This window comes from Lithobates pipiens, unplaced genomic scaffold (genome assembly GCF_037356315.1).
Source record: "Lithobates pipiens isolate NorthernLeopardFrog02 unplaced genomic scaffold, aLitPip1_a1.2 Scaffold_19, whole genome shotgun sequence".
NCBI lineage: Eukaryota > Metazoa > Chordata > Amphibia > Anura > Ranidae > Lithobates > Lithobates pipiens.
The window spans coordinates 381,847,049-381,869,361 of NW_027507764.1; the positions used below are offsets into that span (position 1 = coordinate 381,847,049).

Below are 22,313 nucleotides of genomic sequence, written 5' to 3' on the forward strand. Positions count from 1 at the left end.
ACTTGTGTCAGTGAGGCAGAGTGAAGTGATTCACAAGCTGTGAGCAAATGTGAACTCTCTGGCAACTCAGGCATTTTTTTTGCTGAACCCCTGCGGCCTTTGCAGCACCCCGAGACAACTGGGAACCGTAAACCCAGTGTGGGACTGAGAGTCTGGCGGTGAGCCTGTTGTATGGTTTTCTTCATACCAAAACTATGAACTGTTTGCTTTACTTTTGCTGAAGAAAGATCATCTTTGTGTTTGTCTGTTTCGGGGAGACCAATGAAGGCTGTTTACTTTTACAAGCGGCTTGCTGGTGATACTCAAGCCTTCCATATGACTCTATATATATATATATATATATATATATATATATATATATATATATATATATATATATATATATATACAGTACCTCACAAAAGTGAGTACACCCCTTACATTTTTGTAAATATTTTATAATACCTTTTCATGTGACAGCACTTAATAGATGTCACTTTGCTACAATGTAAAGTAGTCAGTGTAAAGCTTGTATAACAGTGTAAATTTGCTGTCCCCTCAAAATAACGCAACATACAGCCATTAATGTCTAAACCACTGGCAACAAAAGTGAGCCCCTAAGTGAAAATGTCCAAATTGGGCCCAATTATGAGTGCTAATTTCATATTCTGCCCCTTTATCTTCACTTATATTCTTTGCTCATTTATATGGATATAGCACAAATATTTTTGTAGTACAGCCTATATTTAATAGTTGGCAAGTGGTTGAAACACATATTACCAGTATTTGGATATCATAGTAGTTCAAATGCATGTTAAGGCTAAAGCTGGTTTTTGCCTATAAAAGTTCAATTTTTTTTTTAGGTAATTGCCTGCTAGGAGCTCAATCATATATACACCAGATCATGGTCTGCTTTGGCTAATAAATATTGAAAGACTATAGCTAGCTCTACAGGCAGAAATAACATCCAGTCTCAGCAGCAAAGGAAAGAATATTTAGAATACTGCTGGGAAAAGAAGGAGCAGAGGACAAGTAAAAAAAAAAAAAGGATAAATAATTTAAAATAAATACTGTATGTGCCTTGACTGCACCCATATCTGCAATATTTTTGGTAACCAGGAATGGAATTTATTTAACAGATTTAGCAGTGCTGCTGAGTAACGCTGATCCATCTTAGACATAGTGGGGCTGATTTACTAAAGCTATCGTGAATGCACAGAAACCGCACCATGGTGCAAGTGTACAAATTTATGCTACCCCTATTTTAACAAAACTTAGAACAGTTGTACAAACTCACCAGACGCATACAATGCAATAATGTAAAATGTAAGAACTTGGTTCACTTGGTGTGCATGAGGGAAGTACAACTATGCCATGGCGCAGCATGGTTTAAAATTGATTTAGCATGCATGCACAGCAGTTTTTTAGCACACAACTTATACCTATATAAAACATAAGTTGAATACACATGGAGAAGTCTAATTGAAATGAAAATACAGAGTTCATAGAAGGGAGGATACCCGCAGGCACAGTACATGGTGATGGTTTTTGCATCTGATTTTGGCTCGACAATGCAACATATGATGGATTTTTTAGTATTATGGGAAAGCTCCTTCAGTACTTTTTATCAGTAATGATTCAGCAAGTACACTGTACAGACATTCAGAGTGAGGTGCCCTCTAGTAGCTATGTATTAAAAATAGAATTCTGAAAATATGATGCAATAATATATTAGAAATATAAAAAAGCATATATTTCTGTATGTTCATACTTTTCTGTCCTATTACATTTCCAGCCTAATAGTATTTGTCTACCATACAACTCAGCTATGAAAATCATTCACAGGGCAGAACACTGACCATTTGCTTTGATTTCTTTTCCTGCAGGGAGGACGAGACAGCCGGTCATCTTCTCCTATGGCCAGGCGTTGAAGCTGCCAAGATGTCTACCAAAAACGATATAGCCTGCCTCGTAACCTGAAGTGCCATTATCAATAACACTACTACTATTCGTAACACTGATATACATATAAACAATCTGTCACTTAGAGCCAATGAGCTGTGACCGCAGATAATTTGTGTCACCAGTACCAGATAAATAAAAATGATAAATAGGAAGATGGAAAACACGGTGATGGACCCTGCTGTCTACATTCTAATACAATATTAATCATGAAGCAAAGTCAATTCTACCTGTGAACCAAAATGTTATAACATCACAGTGACCACTATGAGGGTCAATGCGTTGCCTGGCCAGACAACATGGACAACCAACAGAATGATAATTAATAAGCAATAGTTATCACTTTCAGGAATTTATCGGTTTGCTTCTTGCTGCTTTGGGTTGATATATAGGTGCATTTTATGATTTTATTTTTTTAGTAACATCCATTCTCTCTCACATGCATGTTTTTCTTTCATACTAGGTAGAGACAGCAGTTGGAGAGGGTTGCAGGGTGTAAGGGCAATTTTCTGCATGTGAAAATGGGAAATGGTGAGCTCGTAAAGATACAAGATGCCGGAAACTTGGACTAGAAGCTCTGTCCTTGCCATATTATGGGAGGAGAGAAACAGTGAGAGAGACTGGGTATTTTAGGACGTTCCAAGCTATCCTGAGTACTGGATACACACACAGAGCTTACTGCTTACACTTGACACAACTCAGGCTGAAATCTATAGTCTAGAAACATTATACAAGCAGGGCAAGTAAAAAGCAAGAGATTCAGTAACCTTCTGAAACTGCTACACTGGTATAGTGTTGCCTTGCAGAAACAAACTAACTATCGTAGTTTAAATTGAGACATTTAACCAACTACTAGAAATGACAACATCTCTATAGCGAGGGCACTGATAAACAGTGGTGCACCAAATAGCTCTTCTGAATTGCACTGTTTTATTAATGAAGTAAAAATGTACATTATATTGACCTTTATTTAATGGGGTTTCTTTATTTTTACAGCTCTTTTTTAAAGAAAAACAAAACCTTGCATATTTTAGAAAATGTCAAGGTACCAGTGTTGCCATTAAAATAAAGCTTGTTAATACGTGCCTTAGGTAAAGTCACAACCATTTAATATGTGATGGAATTATATACTAATGGAGTGCAATGAATCATGGGAGCTTAAACACACAAAAAAAGATGTGAAAAAGATAGGCATTGCAGCCCACAGCTCTCATTGCCATCATAGTCCTATTTGTTTCTCCTTGTAGGTTTACCCAGCAAAAGTAGTGAACATTATTCATTTTATGGTGTTTTTAAAGATATTGAAATAAAGTAATCATATTAGAATTATTTGTGTTTGTGTGGTCATTATTTTTATGTATTAGTGTTAGAATGGATGGAATTTATTTAGTCTAGCAAAACCTACCCAAAATGGTTCTTTTCACTGTCTCAGCTGTTGCTTCATAGCTATGGAGACAAAGATGAAGGTATATTGAAACCAACTTTATGAAGATATATAAGACCTCTTGCACTTGCTTTTTAGCTGCTGTGCACCCTTCCTGGCATTTTCAGGCACCCATCAGACTGCTGACTGCAGTCTGCCAAAGTCTATGGCAGGCTGTGGCTGGATGGGCCTCAAATGATGTTACTTGCATTCAGGCCTGGTTCACATCTATGCATTTTTAGTGCTTTTTGCAGATTTGCACTACAGAACGTCTTCCATAGGAAACCATGTTAAATGAACTGTAGTGCAAATCTGCAAAATGCAAAAAGCACAAAAAATGCACAGGTGTGAATCAGGCCTTAGAGCCCTATGTGTTCGGGGACAAATGACCAGAATGCAAAAGATCTGCATTCATCCTTGAACGCATAGGGCCCTAAGGCCTGGTTCACCCCTATGCAGGTGGCAGTTTGTATATTCAGGTGCATTTTGCTTTTTTTAAACACACGTTTTTGATCCATTGAAGTCTATTGAAACAAAAAACAGGAAAAAATCCATAGGTGTGAACCAGGCCTTAATGTGAGTACCACACAGTAAAGCTTTTATCCTTATCCAGCCATAGACTTTTTACATGCTGCAGGCAGTGGGGCCAGGCACTGCATCTATGCCTCCCAAGAGCACTGTAAAATGAGGCAGGGAGGCACTGCAGCCTAATAGAGCAGGGGTAACAGTCCTGTACCTAGGAGGGGATGTTATGTGACTTCTAGATCTTTTTCCTACCTGTCATTAGGAAACTTGATTTTCCCCCATGTTTATATCAATGGCAAAGCCTAAGTTTAGCCTAAATTACAAGCATAAAAATAATCACAAGGGACATAATTTACATTTAGTATGATGTGTCCCTTGTGCTCATCCTTCTTGTTGTTCCCTCTCAGACGGTTTTCAATGTCATCTGCTCTGTTATTAGTGTCTTTAGCCAGCTGATTTGCTACATGGGCCTCCCGCGCACATGGGGAGAGTCTGTCTTCAACCTCGCTGACCCTGCCTGCGGGTGGTCTGGGAGGTTGCCCTGGTCGGTAGCCAGCTGGAGAGCCAGTTTCTCACCGTTGGATTGCTACTGGGAGAGGACAGTTAGAGTGTGCTGTGTAGGAGCTGTGAGACACACGTCTTCTCACATGCCTGTCCTGGCCACGCCCCCATGCTCATCCTTCCTACCCCACCCCCTGCTGCTATAATACTGGTATGGTGAGGGTTAATACAACCAAAGAGGCTGGCAAGAACTCTCACCTGGAGAGCCTGACCATGGCTGTCCTTTCTGCCCTGCTGTGCCATTCATTGAAGCCGTACTACATCTTCTATGAATGACATAGAATCTCTAAATAGGGGATGGGCAGGTCGATGATAGTTCTGCCCCCTCCATTCATAGATCCTGTGACATTTATGGAAGCTGTAGTAAGGCTTCTCTGAATGGCACCACAGGGTAGAAAGGGCAGAGCATAGTCCTAGTCATCTCTTAATGAGAGCTCCTGGCAGCCCCTCAGTTGTTTTAACCCCCACCACGCTGGAAGGTTGCGGCAGCTGGAAGGGGGGGGGCTTAGGGGTAGGAAAGGCAAACATTTCTAAACCAAGCACTGGGAAAACACAATGGCTCTGCAGGAGGGATTCCCCCATTAACACTGATGGGGGAATTAAGTGATTTTCTGTGATGGGAAAGTGATGGAAAATCCAGAATTTTACAGTTGTCACCAGAACAGAAGGTGACGGAAAATCTTCTGATAGGGACACCTGCTCCAGTGACAACAATTTGTCTAATCAAAGATTTCTTCTCAATTAAGGGAGATTTCCACTCATTTCCTGTTGTGTCTGTAGGAAAGGAAGAGACACAGATAGCAAAACAATATCCTACAAAAAAATGTTAGTTGTAAATATAATTTAGGGTTGTGTTAACATCTGTCAACCTGCAGATACCTGTGGCTGCAAAAATAATTTTAGTTTAATGGGGACAGATAATTGCTAACTATATTCAAATTTATTGATACAGATTATCACACTGGGAACACGGCTCCTTACATGATTAAAGACTGGTATAACACATCCTGGCAAAGGATTGGCAATTCTGCTAAGCAACTGTTGTGATTCACATGCCTCTGCCATCCTGCACAGCTAAGCAGAAGACATGACATTCCACTGGTTCCATATTCACATATTCATATCTGTCTGCTTACTTGGCATAGCTGGCAAAGGTCATTCATTCCCCAATGGGAAGACGGTGGAAGCTGCAAAGATCAGTCAGAAAAAAGAGCTGTCAGCTTACTGGCTGTGCAGAGATATATGGTTTATAACAGTGGTTCTTAACCTCAGTCCTCAAGTACCCCTAGCAGGCCATGTTTGCAGGTTTTCCTATAACTGCTTTCCGACCAGCCACTGCAGTTTTACTGCGGCAAAATGACACAGCTGGGTGAAACTGTTACCTTCCATTGCTTTGCCTTTTGGCCACTAGGGGCGAGTGCACCCGCCTGCAGCGTGTGCCCGGCGGGCGCAAACACCGCCGAGTGCCCGCGACTGCTCGTGACAGATTGAGAACTGGGATCTGTTTGTGTAGACACGAAAATCCCAGTTCTTTCAGGGGAGTAGAGACAGATCGTGTGTTCATACTAAGTATGAACACTGATCACTCTCTCCTCCTAGACAGTCCCATTCCCCCCACAGTTAGAACACACCTAGGGAACACAGTTAACCCCTTGATTGCTCCCTAGCTTTAACCCCTTCCCTGCCAGTGACATTTATACAGTAATCCATGCATTTTTATAGCACTAATCGCTGTATAAATGTCAATAGTCCAACAAATGTGTCAAAAGTGTCCAATTTGTCCGCCGCAATATCGCAGTCCCGATAAAAATCACAGATCACCGCCATCACTAGTAAAAAATAATTAAAATACCATAAATCTATCCCCTATTTTGTAGACGCTATAACTTTTCCGCCAACCAATCAATATACACTTACTGAGATTTTATTTTACCAAAAATATGTAGAGGAATATATATCAGCCTAAACGGAGGAAAAAATTGTTTTTTTGTTTTTTTTTTAAATGTGGGATATTTATGACAGCAAAAAGTAAAAGATATTGTGTTTTTTTCAAAATTGTTGCTCTTCTTTTGTTAATGATAACCGCAGAGGTGATCAAATACCACCACAAGAAAGCTCTATTTGTGGAAAAAAAGGATGTCAATTTTGTGAGGATACAGCATTTCACGATTGCGCAATTGTCAGCGTCATTGAGCAGCCAAATCTCTCAAGGCTGAAGGGGTTAACTTGCACAGGTGCTTTAAATCAGAGTCAAAGGCTTGGTATTTCGATAGCTATTTTATCTAAGAGAAATTCCCAAAACATGGCCTGTTGGGAGCACTTGAGGACTGAGGATGAGAACCAGTGCTTTACAAGACTACCGAAACAGCATTACAAATCTTTTTTCTGGTGGTAAAGTTCACATACAGTATACTGTGTATTTGTACAGGTCTTGTAAAAGTTTTTGCCTGTAATTTCACTACAAAGCTGAAGTCGAGGCAAATACAGTAGCTAAATTCCCACCTAAACTGTTTTTCTTTTTTTGGCCAATTTGTAGTCCAGACGACATAGCCAGGCCCTAAATGACCTTTTATGCAGTACAGTTTAGTTTAACTGATTAGAAAACAATAGAGCAGCAGCACACCCATGAGTTCATCCCTGAACAATTTTGTTCACGTTGTTAGAACAGCCCTGTGCAAATCATTGGATTATGTGTTTTAAAATATAAAAAAAACCTCAGCGCATTCACTATATGAGTGTACTGACTACAAAAAAACTAAACACCACCACTCATGAAATGAAGTGAAAATAACATAAAAAAAAGTAAATTGTATATATAATATATATCTTATGATATGCCTCAATAAGACTGTAGACAATAATAAACAAACACTAGTTATGTGCAGTTTGTTTCATTCTGAATAAAAATTCGGACAAATTAAATTTTTGGGGAAATTCGGAAGTATCCGAATTTCCAAATTACAATACTACCGAATTTAAACGAGTCTGAAATAACGGGAAAAAAATTGGGGTGAAATTCAAATCATTTTAGAATTCAAAAAGTTTTCAAATTCAAAACGTTTTCAAATGCGAATAGTTTTTCAATTTCCAAAGAGAATAAAATAGAATAGAAAATAAAGGAATAGAATATAAAAAAATAATAGACTAGAAAAAAACATTTAAAAAAAAATAAAAAATAGAATACAATAGAGTAAAACAGAACAAAATAGAATAGAAAATAAAATAACTGAATAGATAATATAATAGAAACAAATAGAATAGAACAGAATAACATAAAAAGAATATAACCTTCTGAAATTCGAATAGAATTTCAAATAGAATACATTTGATTACATAAGAAAAGAATAGAATAGAATAGCAAAGACTATAATAGAATAGAAAATAATAGAATTATAGAAACAATAGAATAAAAAGAATATAACCATTTCCCAAAATTTGAATAGAAGCAATTCAAATTTGCATAGAATAGAAACAAAAATAGAATAGAATAGAAAATAACGGAATAGTATAGAAAAAAAATAGAAAGAATATAACCATCTTCCAAAATTTTAATTTTGAATAGAATACATTTGAATTTGAATAGAAAAAAACTTGACAATTATTTGGGTCTAACTAGAAGGTAAGTGTATTGGCATACTGGTGATGGGTTTTGAATTGTTGTATTATCATATTCACAAAGAAGGATACAGAAATTTCAGCACAAGTGGATGGAAAATATTAATAGGCATGCCCATTAATATTTGAATGACTTTTATTTGTTTTTTTTAAATTTGTTTTGTGCTGTTATGTACAGAAGGTGAATATTTATAGGTAAAGAGGTGGATTGAGCACACTCACAAAGGACACCGTGATCCACACCAAGTTGATGAACAACAATAATTGACTTGCACAGTGATATGTGAAGGACTCTTTATTTTAATTTAGAATTTTGATTTGTTTTGACATAAGATTTCTATTGCTGGCTGTTTTCTGAGAAGTACACAGGAGAAGAAATTCACTTGGTGTATGATGGTTTATATTCATACTGTGCAGCACTGTGGAAAATATTAGTATTCATTACTTTTACTTAAAATACAATTAAAGGAAAGCTGTGCCTTTAGCTAAACCTTTGCTAAGATAAACAAAACTATACCCTCTGCCATTCCTCCATGGTCTCCTCCATTTTTTTACAACTTGTAAGCCGAAAATCTCTTCAGCACTGTCAACTACTAAATCCAAATATATTGCCCATTCAAGACTATAGGGACTCACAGCACTGTGGAGATTTTCATCGGACAGGCTGTAAATAATGGAGGAGGCCCTGGTTTTGAAAACTGGATAAGTAAGCAGCTAGGAAAAGCACACCTACATTAGTACCTGAATTATTGAAAGCAATACTAAACCTAAACGGAAAAATATATTACATTGCAGCTTACCAAACCTTAGATGTGGCCGTTCCATTCGGTTTCTTTTTTTTAAACTTTGTTTCCTTTATTTTCGCCTGCTGATCCAGTTAGTAAGTCTGTTATTTTTATCTTCCATCAGACCATGCTGTCCAGCAAGTGTCAGAGTGTTGAGACAAAACCTTCATGTCAAAAGTGGAAATAAAAATGTTGCTGTAATTGCCTAAAAAGTTGTATCTAGAGTTTGTCTTTAAAATGATACTAAAGCTACTTTTTTTTTTTTGCTTTGAAAAAAAGATGTTAAATTTACCCACTCTATGTAATGATACTGCACAGAGCGGTCCCTTTCCTCTTCTTCTAAAGTCCAATGGTGGCACTCTCCACTTCTCCTTCCTTCAGGTGCTCAGTAAGTTGCGTGCAAAGGGGGCACTCATAAGGGGAATGTTCCTAAGCCGTGCTGTGAGCATCCACGGACACGCACAGCACTGTTAAGCTACACCCTCATTCCCTCCTCACAAGACTAAATGGCAGCAACTGGAGCCCATGGCTCTTGCTGCTGCCTGTGTCTTCTGTGAGACCAGGAATTGGACGGGACCTCACTGGAGCGCTGAGAGGTGCCAGGTAAGCGTTTAGGGGCAGTGGACTAGGACGGGTAGTGTTTTTGGCCTTAATGCATAGAATGCATTTTGACTTTAGAACCACTTTAAAGGATAAATTCACCTTGCCTGAAAAAAATACTGTAAAAAATGTACATATTTTTTCAAGAAAAAAAATGTATTCATTATTTTTTTCCTACAGGAGCCTGGAAAGCATTTCAGCTGTGATCAGGGGTGCAATGTTGGGATCTTGCAGACAAGCTTTGCAGCATTCTGCCCGCATCTTCATACAGGCTGTTTATACTGAACTACGAACGTTCATCAGCTCCCTCACAGTTCCTTCAGAACTAAATTAGCCACATTGGCTGATGGTACTTGTAGTCCATTCATTCACAGGAAAAGGCGAATGAATGATGTGGTTACATAGACGAAGCCTCACATGACTGCGCTCTTTTCAAAAAGTGACAGTGGGTGTGGGGAGAAGATCCCCTGCCCTGTCACACTGAAGGGGGAATCAGGGGAACTGGTGTCAGGCTTGTTACATGTTCCACTCTAAAAAAGGTGAACTATTGGCCATAGAAGGAGGTATTTTCTTTCCTGCAACCAGAGTTTGCAGGAAAGAAAATCGCTGGATTCCCCCACCAGTTTGTGTTGATGGGGAATCCCTCCCACTGAGCCATTATGTTCTCCCAGTGGAGGGGGGGTGGGGTCGGGGTGAGGGTCGAACACATTGATTATTGCTAGCGGCTATAACACCTGCTAGCAATAATTGCATCTAAAATCCAACAGGCTGCTTGTACCCATCAATCAACTTGGGTACATTCAGCCTGCCTTAACATGGTTTGAATCTCAGCCGATTTAAACCATCTATGGCTGCCTTTAATTTGTTAATCAAGTCCATCCAAATCTGCAAGTACATCTTATGCTGCGTACACACGACTGGACTTTCCAGCAGAAAAGGTCCGATGGTCTTCCCGACGGACTTTCGGCAGAGTTCCGACAGACTTCCGAACAAACAGACTTGCCCACACACGAACAGACTAAGTCCGTTCAAAAGTCCGTTTGTTTTGAACGTGATAATGTAAGATGGGTCTAAAAAAGGAAGTTCAATAGCCAGTAGCCAATAGCTGCCCTTGCGTCATATCTGGTCCGTCAGATTTGAAACATGTTCTATTTCTAGGTCCGTTGGATTTTTTATTATGAAAAACGATTGGATTAGGCCACACACGATCAGAATGTCTGACGGACTGATTCCGTCGGACCTAGTCTGCCGGAAAGTACTGTCATGTGTACGCGGCATAACACTACCTTTTTCCCAAGACTGACAATGCTGCTGTCCAAAGGTGTTTCCATTACCCCTCTATAGGGTGGAGAAACTCTAAAACAAGAAGTGTCTTACTGGCTAGAAAATAAAGGGAAACAACCCCTAATAAATGAAAACTGATGTAGCCACCATATTTAAAAACTAGTAAGCTGCACTATATATTTTTTTTCTGTTTTTGGGTTTAGATACACTTTAGTGTTGAAAATATTTTTATTAAGACATGTCAAATAAAAAAAAAACAATAAACAGTAACCATCATGGGGCATATGCAGACAGAAACAGTAACTGAGGTACAATTACAGGAGACCGGCTAACGACAAACGGCCACAGCCGGTCCCTGACAGCAGGCTTGGAGAGTAGAAAAGACGGCCTGTGCTCCGATCCCTAAGGTCACAGTAGGGAGAAGCACCCATGGGTTACTACATGATGCAGTTTTTAGACAAGATCATAAAAAAAAGAAAGAACAGAAAGGAAGAGAGGAGAGAAAGGAGCAAAGTAAAGAGGAGCAAGGCAGTGTAGGGGAAAGCTAAATAGCAGAAGAAGAGGAAGAAAAAAGGGGGAGGAAGGGGGGAGGGGGGAAGGAATTTGGGTAGGGGGGGTAGGGTAAGGGAGAGCCCACAGCGTCCTCATGCGTTTAGGATTTGGTTCATTAAAGTGTCAGAAGAAGAGAAGCGGAGCCAGATTGACCACTGAGAAACAAATTTGGTGTAAGTGTCATTGTCCAGTGCCAACATCTCCTCCATTCTCATGGTGTCATTCATAATCGATACCCACCGTGACAATGGGGGGGTGGTCGTCGTCTTCCAATAGGCAGGTATCAGCTGCCTAGCGGAGGACATAAAGAAACGGAGCAACCTTTGTCTCTGTGATTTAATAGACCCTGGCAGAATAGAGAGTAATGCAATTTTTGGAGAGATAGGAACCGGGGTATCAGCCAAGAGATTGTAACATTCAAAAACCTGTGTCCAGAAGGGGCGGATCCTCTCACAGTCCCACCAGACATGCATGTAAGTTCCGACTGAAGCTTCACAGCGCCAACAGGTGGCCGGGGTAGACGGGAAAATCCTGTGCAAAGTAGCAGGATCCCTGTACCACCTGGATAATAGCTTGTAGTTCTTTTCTTGGGAGTAGCAGGAGATTGTTGACTTATGTGTGAAATGAAAAGAGGCATGCCATTCCGGCACAGAGATGTCCTCACCCAAATCCGCAGACCACAGCCTGGTGTAATGTGGGAGTTGATCATGTGCTAAAGTCTGTAGTAGGTTATATAAGGAGGACAGTAAGTGTTTGGGAGTTTCAGGGAGCGAACACAGTTCCTCGAAAATGGTAAGTTTGCGATGTATCTGAGAGGAGGAGTGTAGTCGTTTGGCAAATGCGGACACATGTAGGGCCGTGAGCCAATCACCGGATTCTGTCACAGAGACCGGGGTGCCCTGAGAGGGGTGCACAAAGGTACGGGCCTGCGGCCAATCTGTGCGCTTAAAAGGTCCTAGGGAGGCCGCCCCCGCACTTTGTGGCAAAGCAGGATGGTCAAAGAGGGACGTCAAGGGGCCCGGGTCCGAGGAGAGAGTGGAGTTTAGTCCCGTCCTGTACCACATCGTCAGAGAGGCCAAAGTCAGAGGGGACAAGGAGGTCATACGAGAGTAGCCCAGGTTATAACCCCATGGAAGGGCTCGGAGATCTACAGGGGAAAGGTCCTGTTCAACAGACACCGAGGCCTTGCAGGAAGGGCGAGAGAACCACTCAATGATGCGAGTCATATGAGTGGCCTTATGGTAAGTCTCAAAGTCAGGGAGGCCTGTGCCTCCCAAAGTCTTCGGGATCGTCAGTAGTTTAAATTTAACCCTGGGGAGGCCCCGGCTCCACAAGAATCTGATTGCCAGCGAGCGTAGGGAGGTAAAAAACGATTTGGGGACGTGGATGGGTATTGTTTGAGATAAGTATAGGAACTTGGGTAGAGTGTCCATCTTCAGGATATTAATCCGTCCGAACCAGGGCAAGGGAGATCCCCCCCACTCCTCGAGGTCTTTCCGTATACGGTTAAGCAAAGGGATATAATTCAGAGAAAACAAATCAGCTAGGTTGGAGGGTATAACAACCCCTAGGTACGAGATCCCCTTAGCCTGCCATTTAAATGAAAAGTTGGATTGCAGAAGGGACAGCGTGGAGGGGGTAAGGGATATGTTAAGGGCTTCCGTCTTAGAGATGTTGAGCTTAAAGTTACTATAGATACCAAAGCGTTGAAATTCACTAAGTAGGGATGGTATGGAGATGTGTGGATTCTGAATATACACTAGGAGGTCATCAGCATACAAGGAGAGTTTGTGATGAGCAGACGGAGTTTGAATACCAAGAATGGAGGGGTTTTGACGTATGGCACAAGCCAAATGCTCAATGATGATGACAAAGAGGAGGGGGGATAGGGGGCAGCCCTGCCGAGTACCGTTGGCAATATCAAAGGGAGCCGACGTTGTGCCGTTGACCAGGACCGTAGCCGAGGGTCGGGAGTATAGGGACATTACTTTTGATATGAAGGAAGCTCCGAGGCCAAGTTGTTCTAGAGACAGCTGTAGAAACCTCCAACTGACCCTATCGAATGCCTTTTCGGCGTCGAAGGATAAGAGGCAAGCTCTCAGACCTTTACGTTGGATCAGGGATATGAGATGTATCGTCTTGGTGGTGTTGTCCCTTGCCTCCCTGCCAGGGACAAACCCCACCTGATCATTATGAATAATCTTAGGCAATAGGGGAGACAGACGGGTGGCTAGGACTTTTGCGAATAGCTTGATATCTATATTGAGCAGGGAGATGGGCCGATAGCTGCTGCATTGGGACGGGTCTTTGCCCGGTTTAGGGATAATAGAAATGTTAGCAGACAAAGATTCCTTTGACGGGAGAATAGAACTGTCCACCGAGTTAAAGGCTTTCATCAGAAGGGGAGCAAGCTGGGGGGCAAAAGTTTTGTAGAACCGGGGTGTAAAGCCGTCAGGGCCCGGGCATTTCCCCACTTTAAGGACTTTAATAGCCTGTAAAAAGTCAAGGGTAGTCAGGGGCTCGTCTAAGGTCGCTGCGTCCACAGCGTCAACAGTGGGTAAAGCGGTCTCCAGGACATAAGCCTGCGTGGGGTCTGAAGATGAAGGGGACCCAGCTGGGGGGGTTGCATGCGGGAGGTTATAGAGCTGGGAGTAGTATTGCCTGAAGGATGCAGATATCCCAGAAGTGTTAAATGTTTTCGTTTGGTCTGGTCGAACAAGGAAGGGGATAGAATGTCGCGGGGGTCTAGGATGAATGACCCTAGCCAGGTGCTTACCACATTTGTTTGCCAGAGAGTAGAAGTGGTTCCGCGCTTTATCCCTGGCGATCAGGGAATGCGCGTCTAGGAGTTGGAGTAGGTCTCTGCGGGCATTGGAAAGCTGGACAAAAACAGTAGGGTCCAAGTCCTTTTTGTGGAGGGGTTCGAGGTCCGCAATGATAGTGAGGAGTCTGCGTATGTCATGGGCTCGGGCCTTTTTAAGGCGAGAACCATGTTGTATAAGGGTGCCCCTGAGCACACATTTTAGAGTGTCCCACTGGTTCATAGGGGAGGTAGTGTCAGAGGAATGGTCACCTACAAAGTCCCGAATGGCCTTAGAAACATCCGCCAAACACACGGTGTCCCGCAGCAGATTGTCGTTAAGTCTCCAGTTCGCTCCCTGACGGACAGCAGGGGGGCGAACCAGAGTCAGGTAGACGGGGGCATGGTCAGACCATAGAATATTACCGATCGAAGTGTGGAGAGGTGTGTCAAGCAGGGATTGTGATATGAGGAAGTGGTCCAATCTACTATATGAGTCGTGTGCAACGGAAAAGTAGCTGTAATCCCTTTCCGTTGGATGCTGGATTCGCCAGGCATCCACCAGATGGGAAGAATGTAGAAGTGATCTAATGCGTGCTAAGGTGGAACGGGGAACAGAAGACTTACCCGAGGATGTGTCTGCGGACGGGGAGAGGGCAACGTTTAGATCACCTCCAAGAATGAAAGTTGACCCTCCGAAGGAGGACAGTCTGGTGAGGACCGAGGAGAGGAACCGAGCCTGGCCCACGTTCGGCACATAGATGTTAGCCACTGTAAAAAGAAAATCATTTAGCTTCAATTTCAGGAAAATATAACGACCTGAGTTATCTATTAGAGAGTCTAGGATCTCCGGGTTGAAAGATTTATGAAAGGCAACAGACACCCCCTTAGACTTGGTCTGAGGATTAACACTATGAAACCATTGTGAGTAATATCTATTGCGCAGGGCTGGGATAGCTCCGGCGCGAAAATGCGTTTCTTGAAGCAGCAGGATTTGCGCACGCTTCTTGTGAAAATGGTAGAGTGTCTGGCTCCGCTTCTCAGGCGTGTTGAAACCCCTACAATTAAAGGAAGCAAAGGTTATGGAGCCGTCACTAGCCATGGGGGGGCCGTAGGGAGGAGCTGAGAATCAATATGAAAGGTGGTATTATGGGCAAACTTTGGAGGGTGTGGGAGCGGGAGAAGAGGTCGGGCCAGGGGGGCAAGGGGAGGGGCAGAGGGTGGGAGGACACAAGCAGAGGGAAGACAGAGGGAGGAAAGAAGGCAGGAAAAGAGAGAAAAAACAGCAGAACAACCTCATATAGGGAGCAATGAGAAATAAATGCAGGGATACCCGTTCCCGATAGAGTCAACAGGGGTATACATAAGACAATAGTTGTCTGGTATAAAACAACATTTAGTAGAACAAAAACAAAAAAGGCCACTGGGTGGCTCCAAAAGGGAAGCAGCATACAGGAAAAAAGCCTGTCAGATAGGCACAAATTGGTGCGCCCCACAGCGACCATAGGAACACCGTGGGGCGCACAGCACAAACAAAAAAAAAAAAAAAAAAAAAAAAGGGAAAACTAACAGATAAAGAACCCGTGAAAAGGAAAACAAAAAACACGAAAAAAGGGAAAAAAAGGGGGGGGGGGGCGAGGAGCTGAGTCACCAAGCCGGGCAGCTCCCCGCACCCCGGCCCCACGGGTAAACCAGAGATAGCTGCGACCTGTAAAGTGAACTAAATAACATATTAACAGAAAGTACTTAGCGGTCATCCATAAATGCATTTGCAAACCGGCATAAAATAGAAACAACCAGAGGGGACATAGTAACAACTGGAGAGTAAGGTAAGGGCAACCCAGGAGGGGTACAAAAACCTGGAAACAAAAGGGTTAATCAGCAGTAAAGCTATTCGACCCGCTAGGGTCAAGGCACTTCATAGGGGAGGGCCCCAGAAGTGAAAAAAGAGAAACTGGTCCAGGTGGGCCCGCAGACACGGATCAGCCATTAGGATCCTGAGGCAACGGAGATCGAGGGGTGCGCCTACGGCCTTGCTTCTGCCATTGCGGAGTGTAGGGAAGGCCGGGTGTGGTCGGAGCAAACGGCCAATCGGGCAGCGTAACTTGAGGCAGTTCAAGTGTACTGAGGAATGTAGGCAGGTCCCCTATTGTACGGAATATGGCGGTTTTCCCCGCGTGATGCACTCGAAGGTGGAACGGAAAGCGCCACTGGTATTTAATTTGCCTTGCCTGAAGGAGCTGCGTGAGAGGTCGCAGGGATTTCCGCATCGCCAAGGTTTGGCGGGAGAGATCAGGAAGGAGCATGACAGGCGTGTCGTTGAATAGGATCGACTGTTGTGTGCTGGCGGCCCTCATGATGTCCTCCTTTACTTTGTAAAAATGGATACGGCAAAGAGTGTCACGGACAAAGGAGGGGTCAGGGGTGCGAGGACCCGATGTACGGTGCACCCGGTCCAATTCGATCGGGTCATCTTTGGGTCGTTGGAGTAGCTGGTTAAAGATGGCCGTAACCGCAGCAGGTAGATTCTTGGGTTCAACCGATTCAGGTATCCCCCGTATGCGTATGTTGTTGCGGCGACTGCGGTTTTCGAGGTCATCCTGCTGATATGAGAGTTGTTGAAGCAGGACAGTGTGGGCATTTAGGATCTGGTCGTGTGACTGTACAGCGTCTCGCAGGCCATCAACCGTGTTGTCCACATCATCAAAGCGTACCCCCACATCTTTTCTCAGGTCTGAAATCTCCTTCCGATATGTTTCCTCAATCCGATGCACACAGCGTTCAAAGTCATCTTTAGTGGGAAGGGACCTCAGGTAACCGTGCAGGGATCTGATTTGCGATTCCATGTCCCATCCATCCCCCGATCCCAAGGAGGCATTCGAGCGGCTTCTGGTGAGCCTGGGGGAGAGGGCAATGTCCTCGGGGTGTGAGAGTGAACTGTGGGAACGCGCCTGAGGCTGCAGGGGTGGTTCAGAGTGTGCTGGTGACGGAGGAGCCGGCGGCTCTTTAGGTGCTGGGCGGTGTTGTGAAGACAACCGTCCGTGGCCGAAGTAGTCATCTAAATCCCCTCCTGGGTGACGGCTACTGCCGCCCCTGTGCGCCTTGGGCTTGTCTTTCCCCATGGAGCTGAGTATGGTCCGGTTTGCAATGAAAAAATAAGTCCCGTGGGGCCGGGGGAGCGAGGAGCCGAGTGCGGCCCGACTCACCGCTCCATACGGCTGGCCAGGCCCTTACAGAAGAAAGAACAGGTCAGTTAGGAGAGGCTTGCATACGATGAGACGAGATTATATAGGCATGCGACAATGCGAGGTAGTATCCACAGTAGCAAATCCGAGAGGTATACTGGCTTGCGATCTGAGCGGATGTAAGGTCATCTAGGTAGGAGCAAAAGAAATCCGTCTATCCCCTGTTGCAGTAGAATAAACAAATATGCAGTGAAAGCCAGAACAGATCCGCAAGCAGGGGGAAACAGGAGACCGCAGGGGGTATTTGAGGCAGGATGCTTGGGACAGTGAGCCAGCGAAGCAAGTTAAGTTCAGTATGGATGTATGCAAGATAAGTTCAGCATGGATGTACAGCCACAGGGAAAAGGCATGCAAAGCAAGTTCTCCAGGAGGGGGGGGATATGGGAGAGCAGCCAGGCCAGCGCAGGGAGGCAGATAGCAGCCGCTGTAGTAGACCGGAGTGGTCTCGGAACGAATCCCCGGGCTGCAGCTGTAGGAAACTCCGGGGATCTTCAGGCCTTAGTAGGCCGCACTAGGCCGGAGCCGGCCGCGGGCTCCCCGGGGTCCGCGGGGGCCCGAAAACGCCTCAGAAGGATCCCGGGTGAAGGGGGAGAGAGCGATGGGGGTCTGATGGTAGCCCCTTACCTCACCCTCCGGTGCAGCAGCGTTAGTCTTCGGCGGCCCGGCAGGCCCAAGATGGCGGCGGCCGGCGGGGTCTCGAGCGGCGGGTCCGGGCGGTCAGGAGCCTCAGCGCCGATGGATACAGGGCCCGGAGTGCGTGGAAGCACAGCCCGGTCTCGGCCGGGCGATCCAGGAGGCCCAATCTGCTAGGGATGCAGAGGATGGCGGCGGATAGCTCCGTGGACGCTCGGAGCTCCTCAATCATGCATCCGCCGCCATTCGCGTCAGGCCACGCCCCTCTAGATACACTTTAAGTCCCCATTCCCACTGTCACATTGTAGGAATGCACATATTCCTGTGCATGTTACTGTAATATCCAGAATTGCCTGCTAATTGTGATGGTCTAATACAGTCCCATCGTACCTTGCTGAAGGAGGTGTGCCGCACCGCAGTGTACTGCAAGGTAAAGTGTTGGAGTGTGATGTGCAAAAAATATGCGATTTCTGCCCGTTGAGTAGTAAAAAATAGCTTGTGCTTTTAGCGCATTGCACATCATCAGTAATGTGTGAACCAAGCCGAAGACATAATTGAATTACATGTATTCTTTATATGTCTGCCTGGAGTTCAGCTAGATAGGACTTGATCATGTAAACAAATATTGGCTGAAGTGTTTGATATGCCAAGGCTGATTTTTAGTCTCAGTCCAGATGTAATTCTGTTGAGCAAATCTAAGAAAATACAGCTGTACATAACCACAGCTATAGCCACATTTACATCAGACCTATGGCTGTGCCCCATACAACGACAACAGCTATATAACATTTTTACAGGCATATTATTTGTGCTGGAAGGTGAAAAGTCATTGAATATGAACAGCTAAAGCTATTGAAAAAATACAGACCCATCTCAATCTAGAAGAAAATGAGACCAATAGCATAATGCGAAAATGTTCTTGCCACATGAACCAGACAGGGACTGATACAAGATGTACTAGTACAAAGTAAACAAAAAGTCTACGAGCACTTAGAGTAATAGAAACTCGATCTGTATAGATAGAAATGCATAATACTAGTCACACAAGGAACAAAGGAACGGTTATTTGTACAAGGTAAAAGCAATCTAAATGGCAACTGACAGGGTAAAATGGATCACGCAGTGCATTAGAAAAAAACACAAATGCGAAATGACAAGATTATATGTAGAACACGTTCTTAGGCAAATCAAGAGAATAATGTTGCATCAAATATTAAATGCAAACGAAACAGAACTGAGTAATCTAGTATCGTAAAAATGGCATAAATCACACATCATTATGGCATCTGCTGATTAACTAACTACGGAAAATCCCCAAATGTACGCTGGATACGCACAATAAAATATGGTTAAAGTCAGAAGAAGATGATACGTCAAGCCTGGAGAGAAATAAAGTAAACTGATATGGTATAATAAAGAAGAAACTGCTGAGGATGTGATCTTTCTTATAAAACTGGTAACCACAATCCAGGTCCTGTTGGCCTTCTTTCCTACACAGGTGTAGTTGCCACATCCAGTCATGTGAAAAATAAAGTACACCCCGTGGAAATTGTTGGCTTTTAAAAAAAAACATATTTGAAGAGGCAAACTTAACATTATTATTCAGACAGTGTCTACAGATAAAGGTGATATACTTGAATAGGAACACAAGACAAAAATGTAATGTCAATCATTTATTCACAGTGGAATGATGTGTACTGTGGGTAGGAACAACCTTGGCATCAAAAGCCAGTATTTTCCCTGGGATGGCTGGAGACATGTCCAACTCAAAAATGTTTTAAAAATGTTACGCGATGATTAGAGATCTAGTGACAGTGACTCCCCGTCGCAATTGGAAGCTATGTGCCTAGATAAAGAGGACTCTCACCAAGACTCCTTTCACACTGAGGTGCTTTTCAGGCACTTTCACGCTAGAAAAAGCACCTGAAAATCTCACGATAACCTATTTGCATTAAAATCAATTAATGCTTTAACACTGGGGCAGTGCGCTGGCAGGGCGGTGAGAAATCGCCCCTCTCTATTGAAATGAATGGAAAGCTCTTCAAAAGCGCCTAAAAGCTCTTCAAATGCGTTCAGTGTTTTACTGGCAGTTTAGCCACTTAACAACCGCCCATTGCCGATTAACGGCTTCAGGGCGGTTGTTTAACTCTGAGAGGCCGTTAATTAACGGCCTCCCAGAATTCTGCTCTCGCGCGCCCCCTGGGGCGCGCACACGAGAGCATCCGTGACCGCTGGGTCCAGTGGACCCGGCGCATCACGAATCACGGTAAACGGCCGCTCATCGCGGCCGTTTACCACGTGATCGCTCCGTCAAATGACGGAGTGATCACTTGTAAACAAGCCGGCGTCATGTTATGACGCCGGTTCCTCCCTCCCCTCTCTGTACCGATCGGTACAGCGGAGGGGGAAGAGATCGGTGTCAGCAGCGATGTGGGCTGCATCTGCAGTGCCCACATCGCTGCTCACCGAAAATTAACCCCTCAATTCCCTGCAAATACTCTGCATTACTCTGCAATTCCCTGCAAATACTCTGCATTACTCTGCAATTCCCTGCAAATACTCTGCATTACTCTGCAATTTCCTGCAAATACTCTGCATTACTCTGCAATTCCCTGCAAATACTCTGCATTACTCTGCAATTCCCTGCAAATAGTCTGCATTACTCTGCAATTCCCTGCAAATAGTCTGCAATTCCCTGCAAATACTCTGCAATTCCCTGCAAATACTCTGCAATGCCCTGCAACACTCTGCATTGCCCTGCAACACTCTGCATTGCCCTGCAACACTCTGCATTGCCCTGCAACACTCCGCATTGCCCTGCAACACTCCGCAATGCCCTGCAACACTCCGCAATGCCCTGCAACACTCCGCAATGCCCTGCAACACTCCGCAATGCCCTGCAACACTCCGCAATGCCCTGCAACACTCTGCAATGCCCTGCAACACTTTGCAATGCCCTGCAACACTCCGCAATGCCCTGCAACACTCTGCAATGCCCTGCAACACTCCGCAATGCCCTGCAACACTCTGCAATGCCCTGCAACACTCTGCAATGCCCTGCAACACTCCGCAATGCCCTGCAACACTCTGCAACGCTCTGCAATACCCTGCAACACTCTGCAACACTCTGCAACACCCGCCAATACCCTGCAACACTCTGCAATGCTCTGCAACCCCCGCCGATACCCTGCAACACTCTGCAATGCCCTGCAACACTCTGCAACGCTCTGCAATACCCTGCAACACTCTGCAACACTCTGCAACACCCGCCAATACCCTGCAACACTCTGCAATGCTCTGCAACCCCCGCCGATACCCTGCAACACTCTGCAATGCTCTGCAACCCCCGCCGATACCCTGCAACACTCTGCAATGCTCTGCAACCCCCGCCGATACCCTGCAACACTCTGCAATGCTCTGCAACACCCGCCAATACCCTGCAATGCTCTGCAACGCAGTACTCTGCAACACCATGCTCTGAGATACCCAGCCATAGTCGGTGATACCCTGCAATACCCAGCCATAGACATCTCCCGCCGCCCTCCGCCCTCCGGTGCTTCTACCGAATCGCTAATACGATCAAAGCCAGAATCTTTTTTTTTTTTCAGGCTTCCCAGCTTAGAGGTGAGATGTGGGTCTTATTGACCCCACATCTCACTGTAAAGAGGACCTGTCATGCCATATTCCTATTACAAGGGATGTTTACATTCCTTGTAATAGGAATAAAAGTGATCCAAAAAATTATTTTTGGGGAAAAAAATGTCAAACTAAAATAAATAAAGTAAAATGAACAATTAAAAAAAATGTTTTTTTTAAAGCGCCCCTGTCCCCATGTGCTCGCATGCAGAAGCGAACACATGCGTAAGTCCCGCCCAAATATGAAAACGGTGTTCAAACCACACATGTGAGGTATCGCTGCGAACGTTAGAGCGAGAGAAATAATTCTAGCCCTAGACCTCCTCTGTAACTCAAAACATATAACCAGTAAAAAAAATGTAAATTGTCGCCTATGGGGATTTTTAAGTAGCGACGTTTGCCGCCATTCCACGAGCGTGTGCAATTTTGAAGAGTGACATATTAGGTATCTATTTACTCAGCGTAACTTCATCTTTCACATTATGCAAAAATTGGGCTAACTTTACTGTGTTTTTTTTTTTTAAGCACAAAACAGTTTTTTTTCCAAAAAAAAGCATTCGAAAAATTACTGCGCAAATACCGTGCGAGATAAAAAGTTGCAAAGACCACCATTGTATTCTCCAGGGTGTTTGCTAAAAAAACATATATAATGTTTTGGAGTTTTATGTAATTTTCTAGCAAATAAATGATGATTTTTACATGTAGGAGAGAAA

General features: G+C 44.1%; 1 protein-coding gene across 5 annotated transcripts in view; it reads left to right on the forward strand.

Moving 5' to 3' along the window:
* The window catches only part of MBP (myelin basic protein), a 308,046-nt gene extending 304,779 nt beyond the window's left edge, over positions 1–3,267 (forward strand). For all 5 annotated transcript variants that reach the window (XM_077492342.1, XM_077492340.1, XM_077492341.1 and 2 more), the window contains one exon: positions 1,866–3,267. In XM_077492342.1, the coding sequence (XP_077348468.1) occupies positions 1,866–1,910 (45 nt within the window). In that variant the 3' untranslated portion in view covers positions 1,911–3,267. The remainder of the gene's footprint in view (positions 1–1,865) is intronic.
* Positions 3,268–22,313: the final 19,046 nt, after the last annotated feature.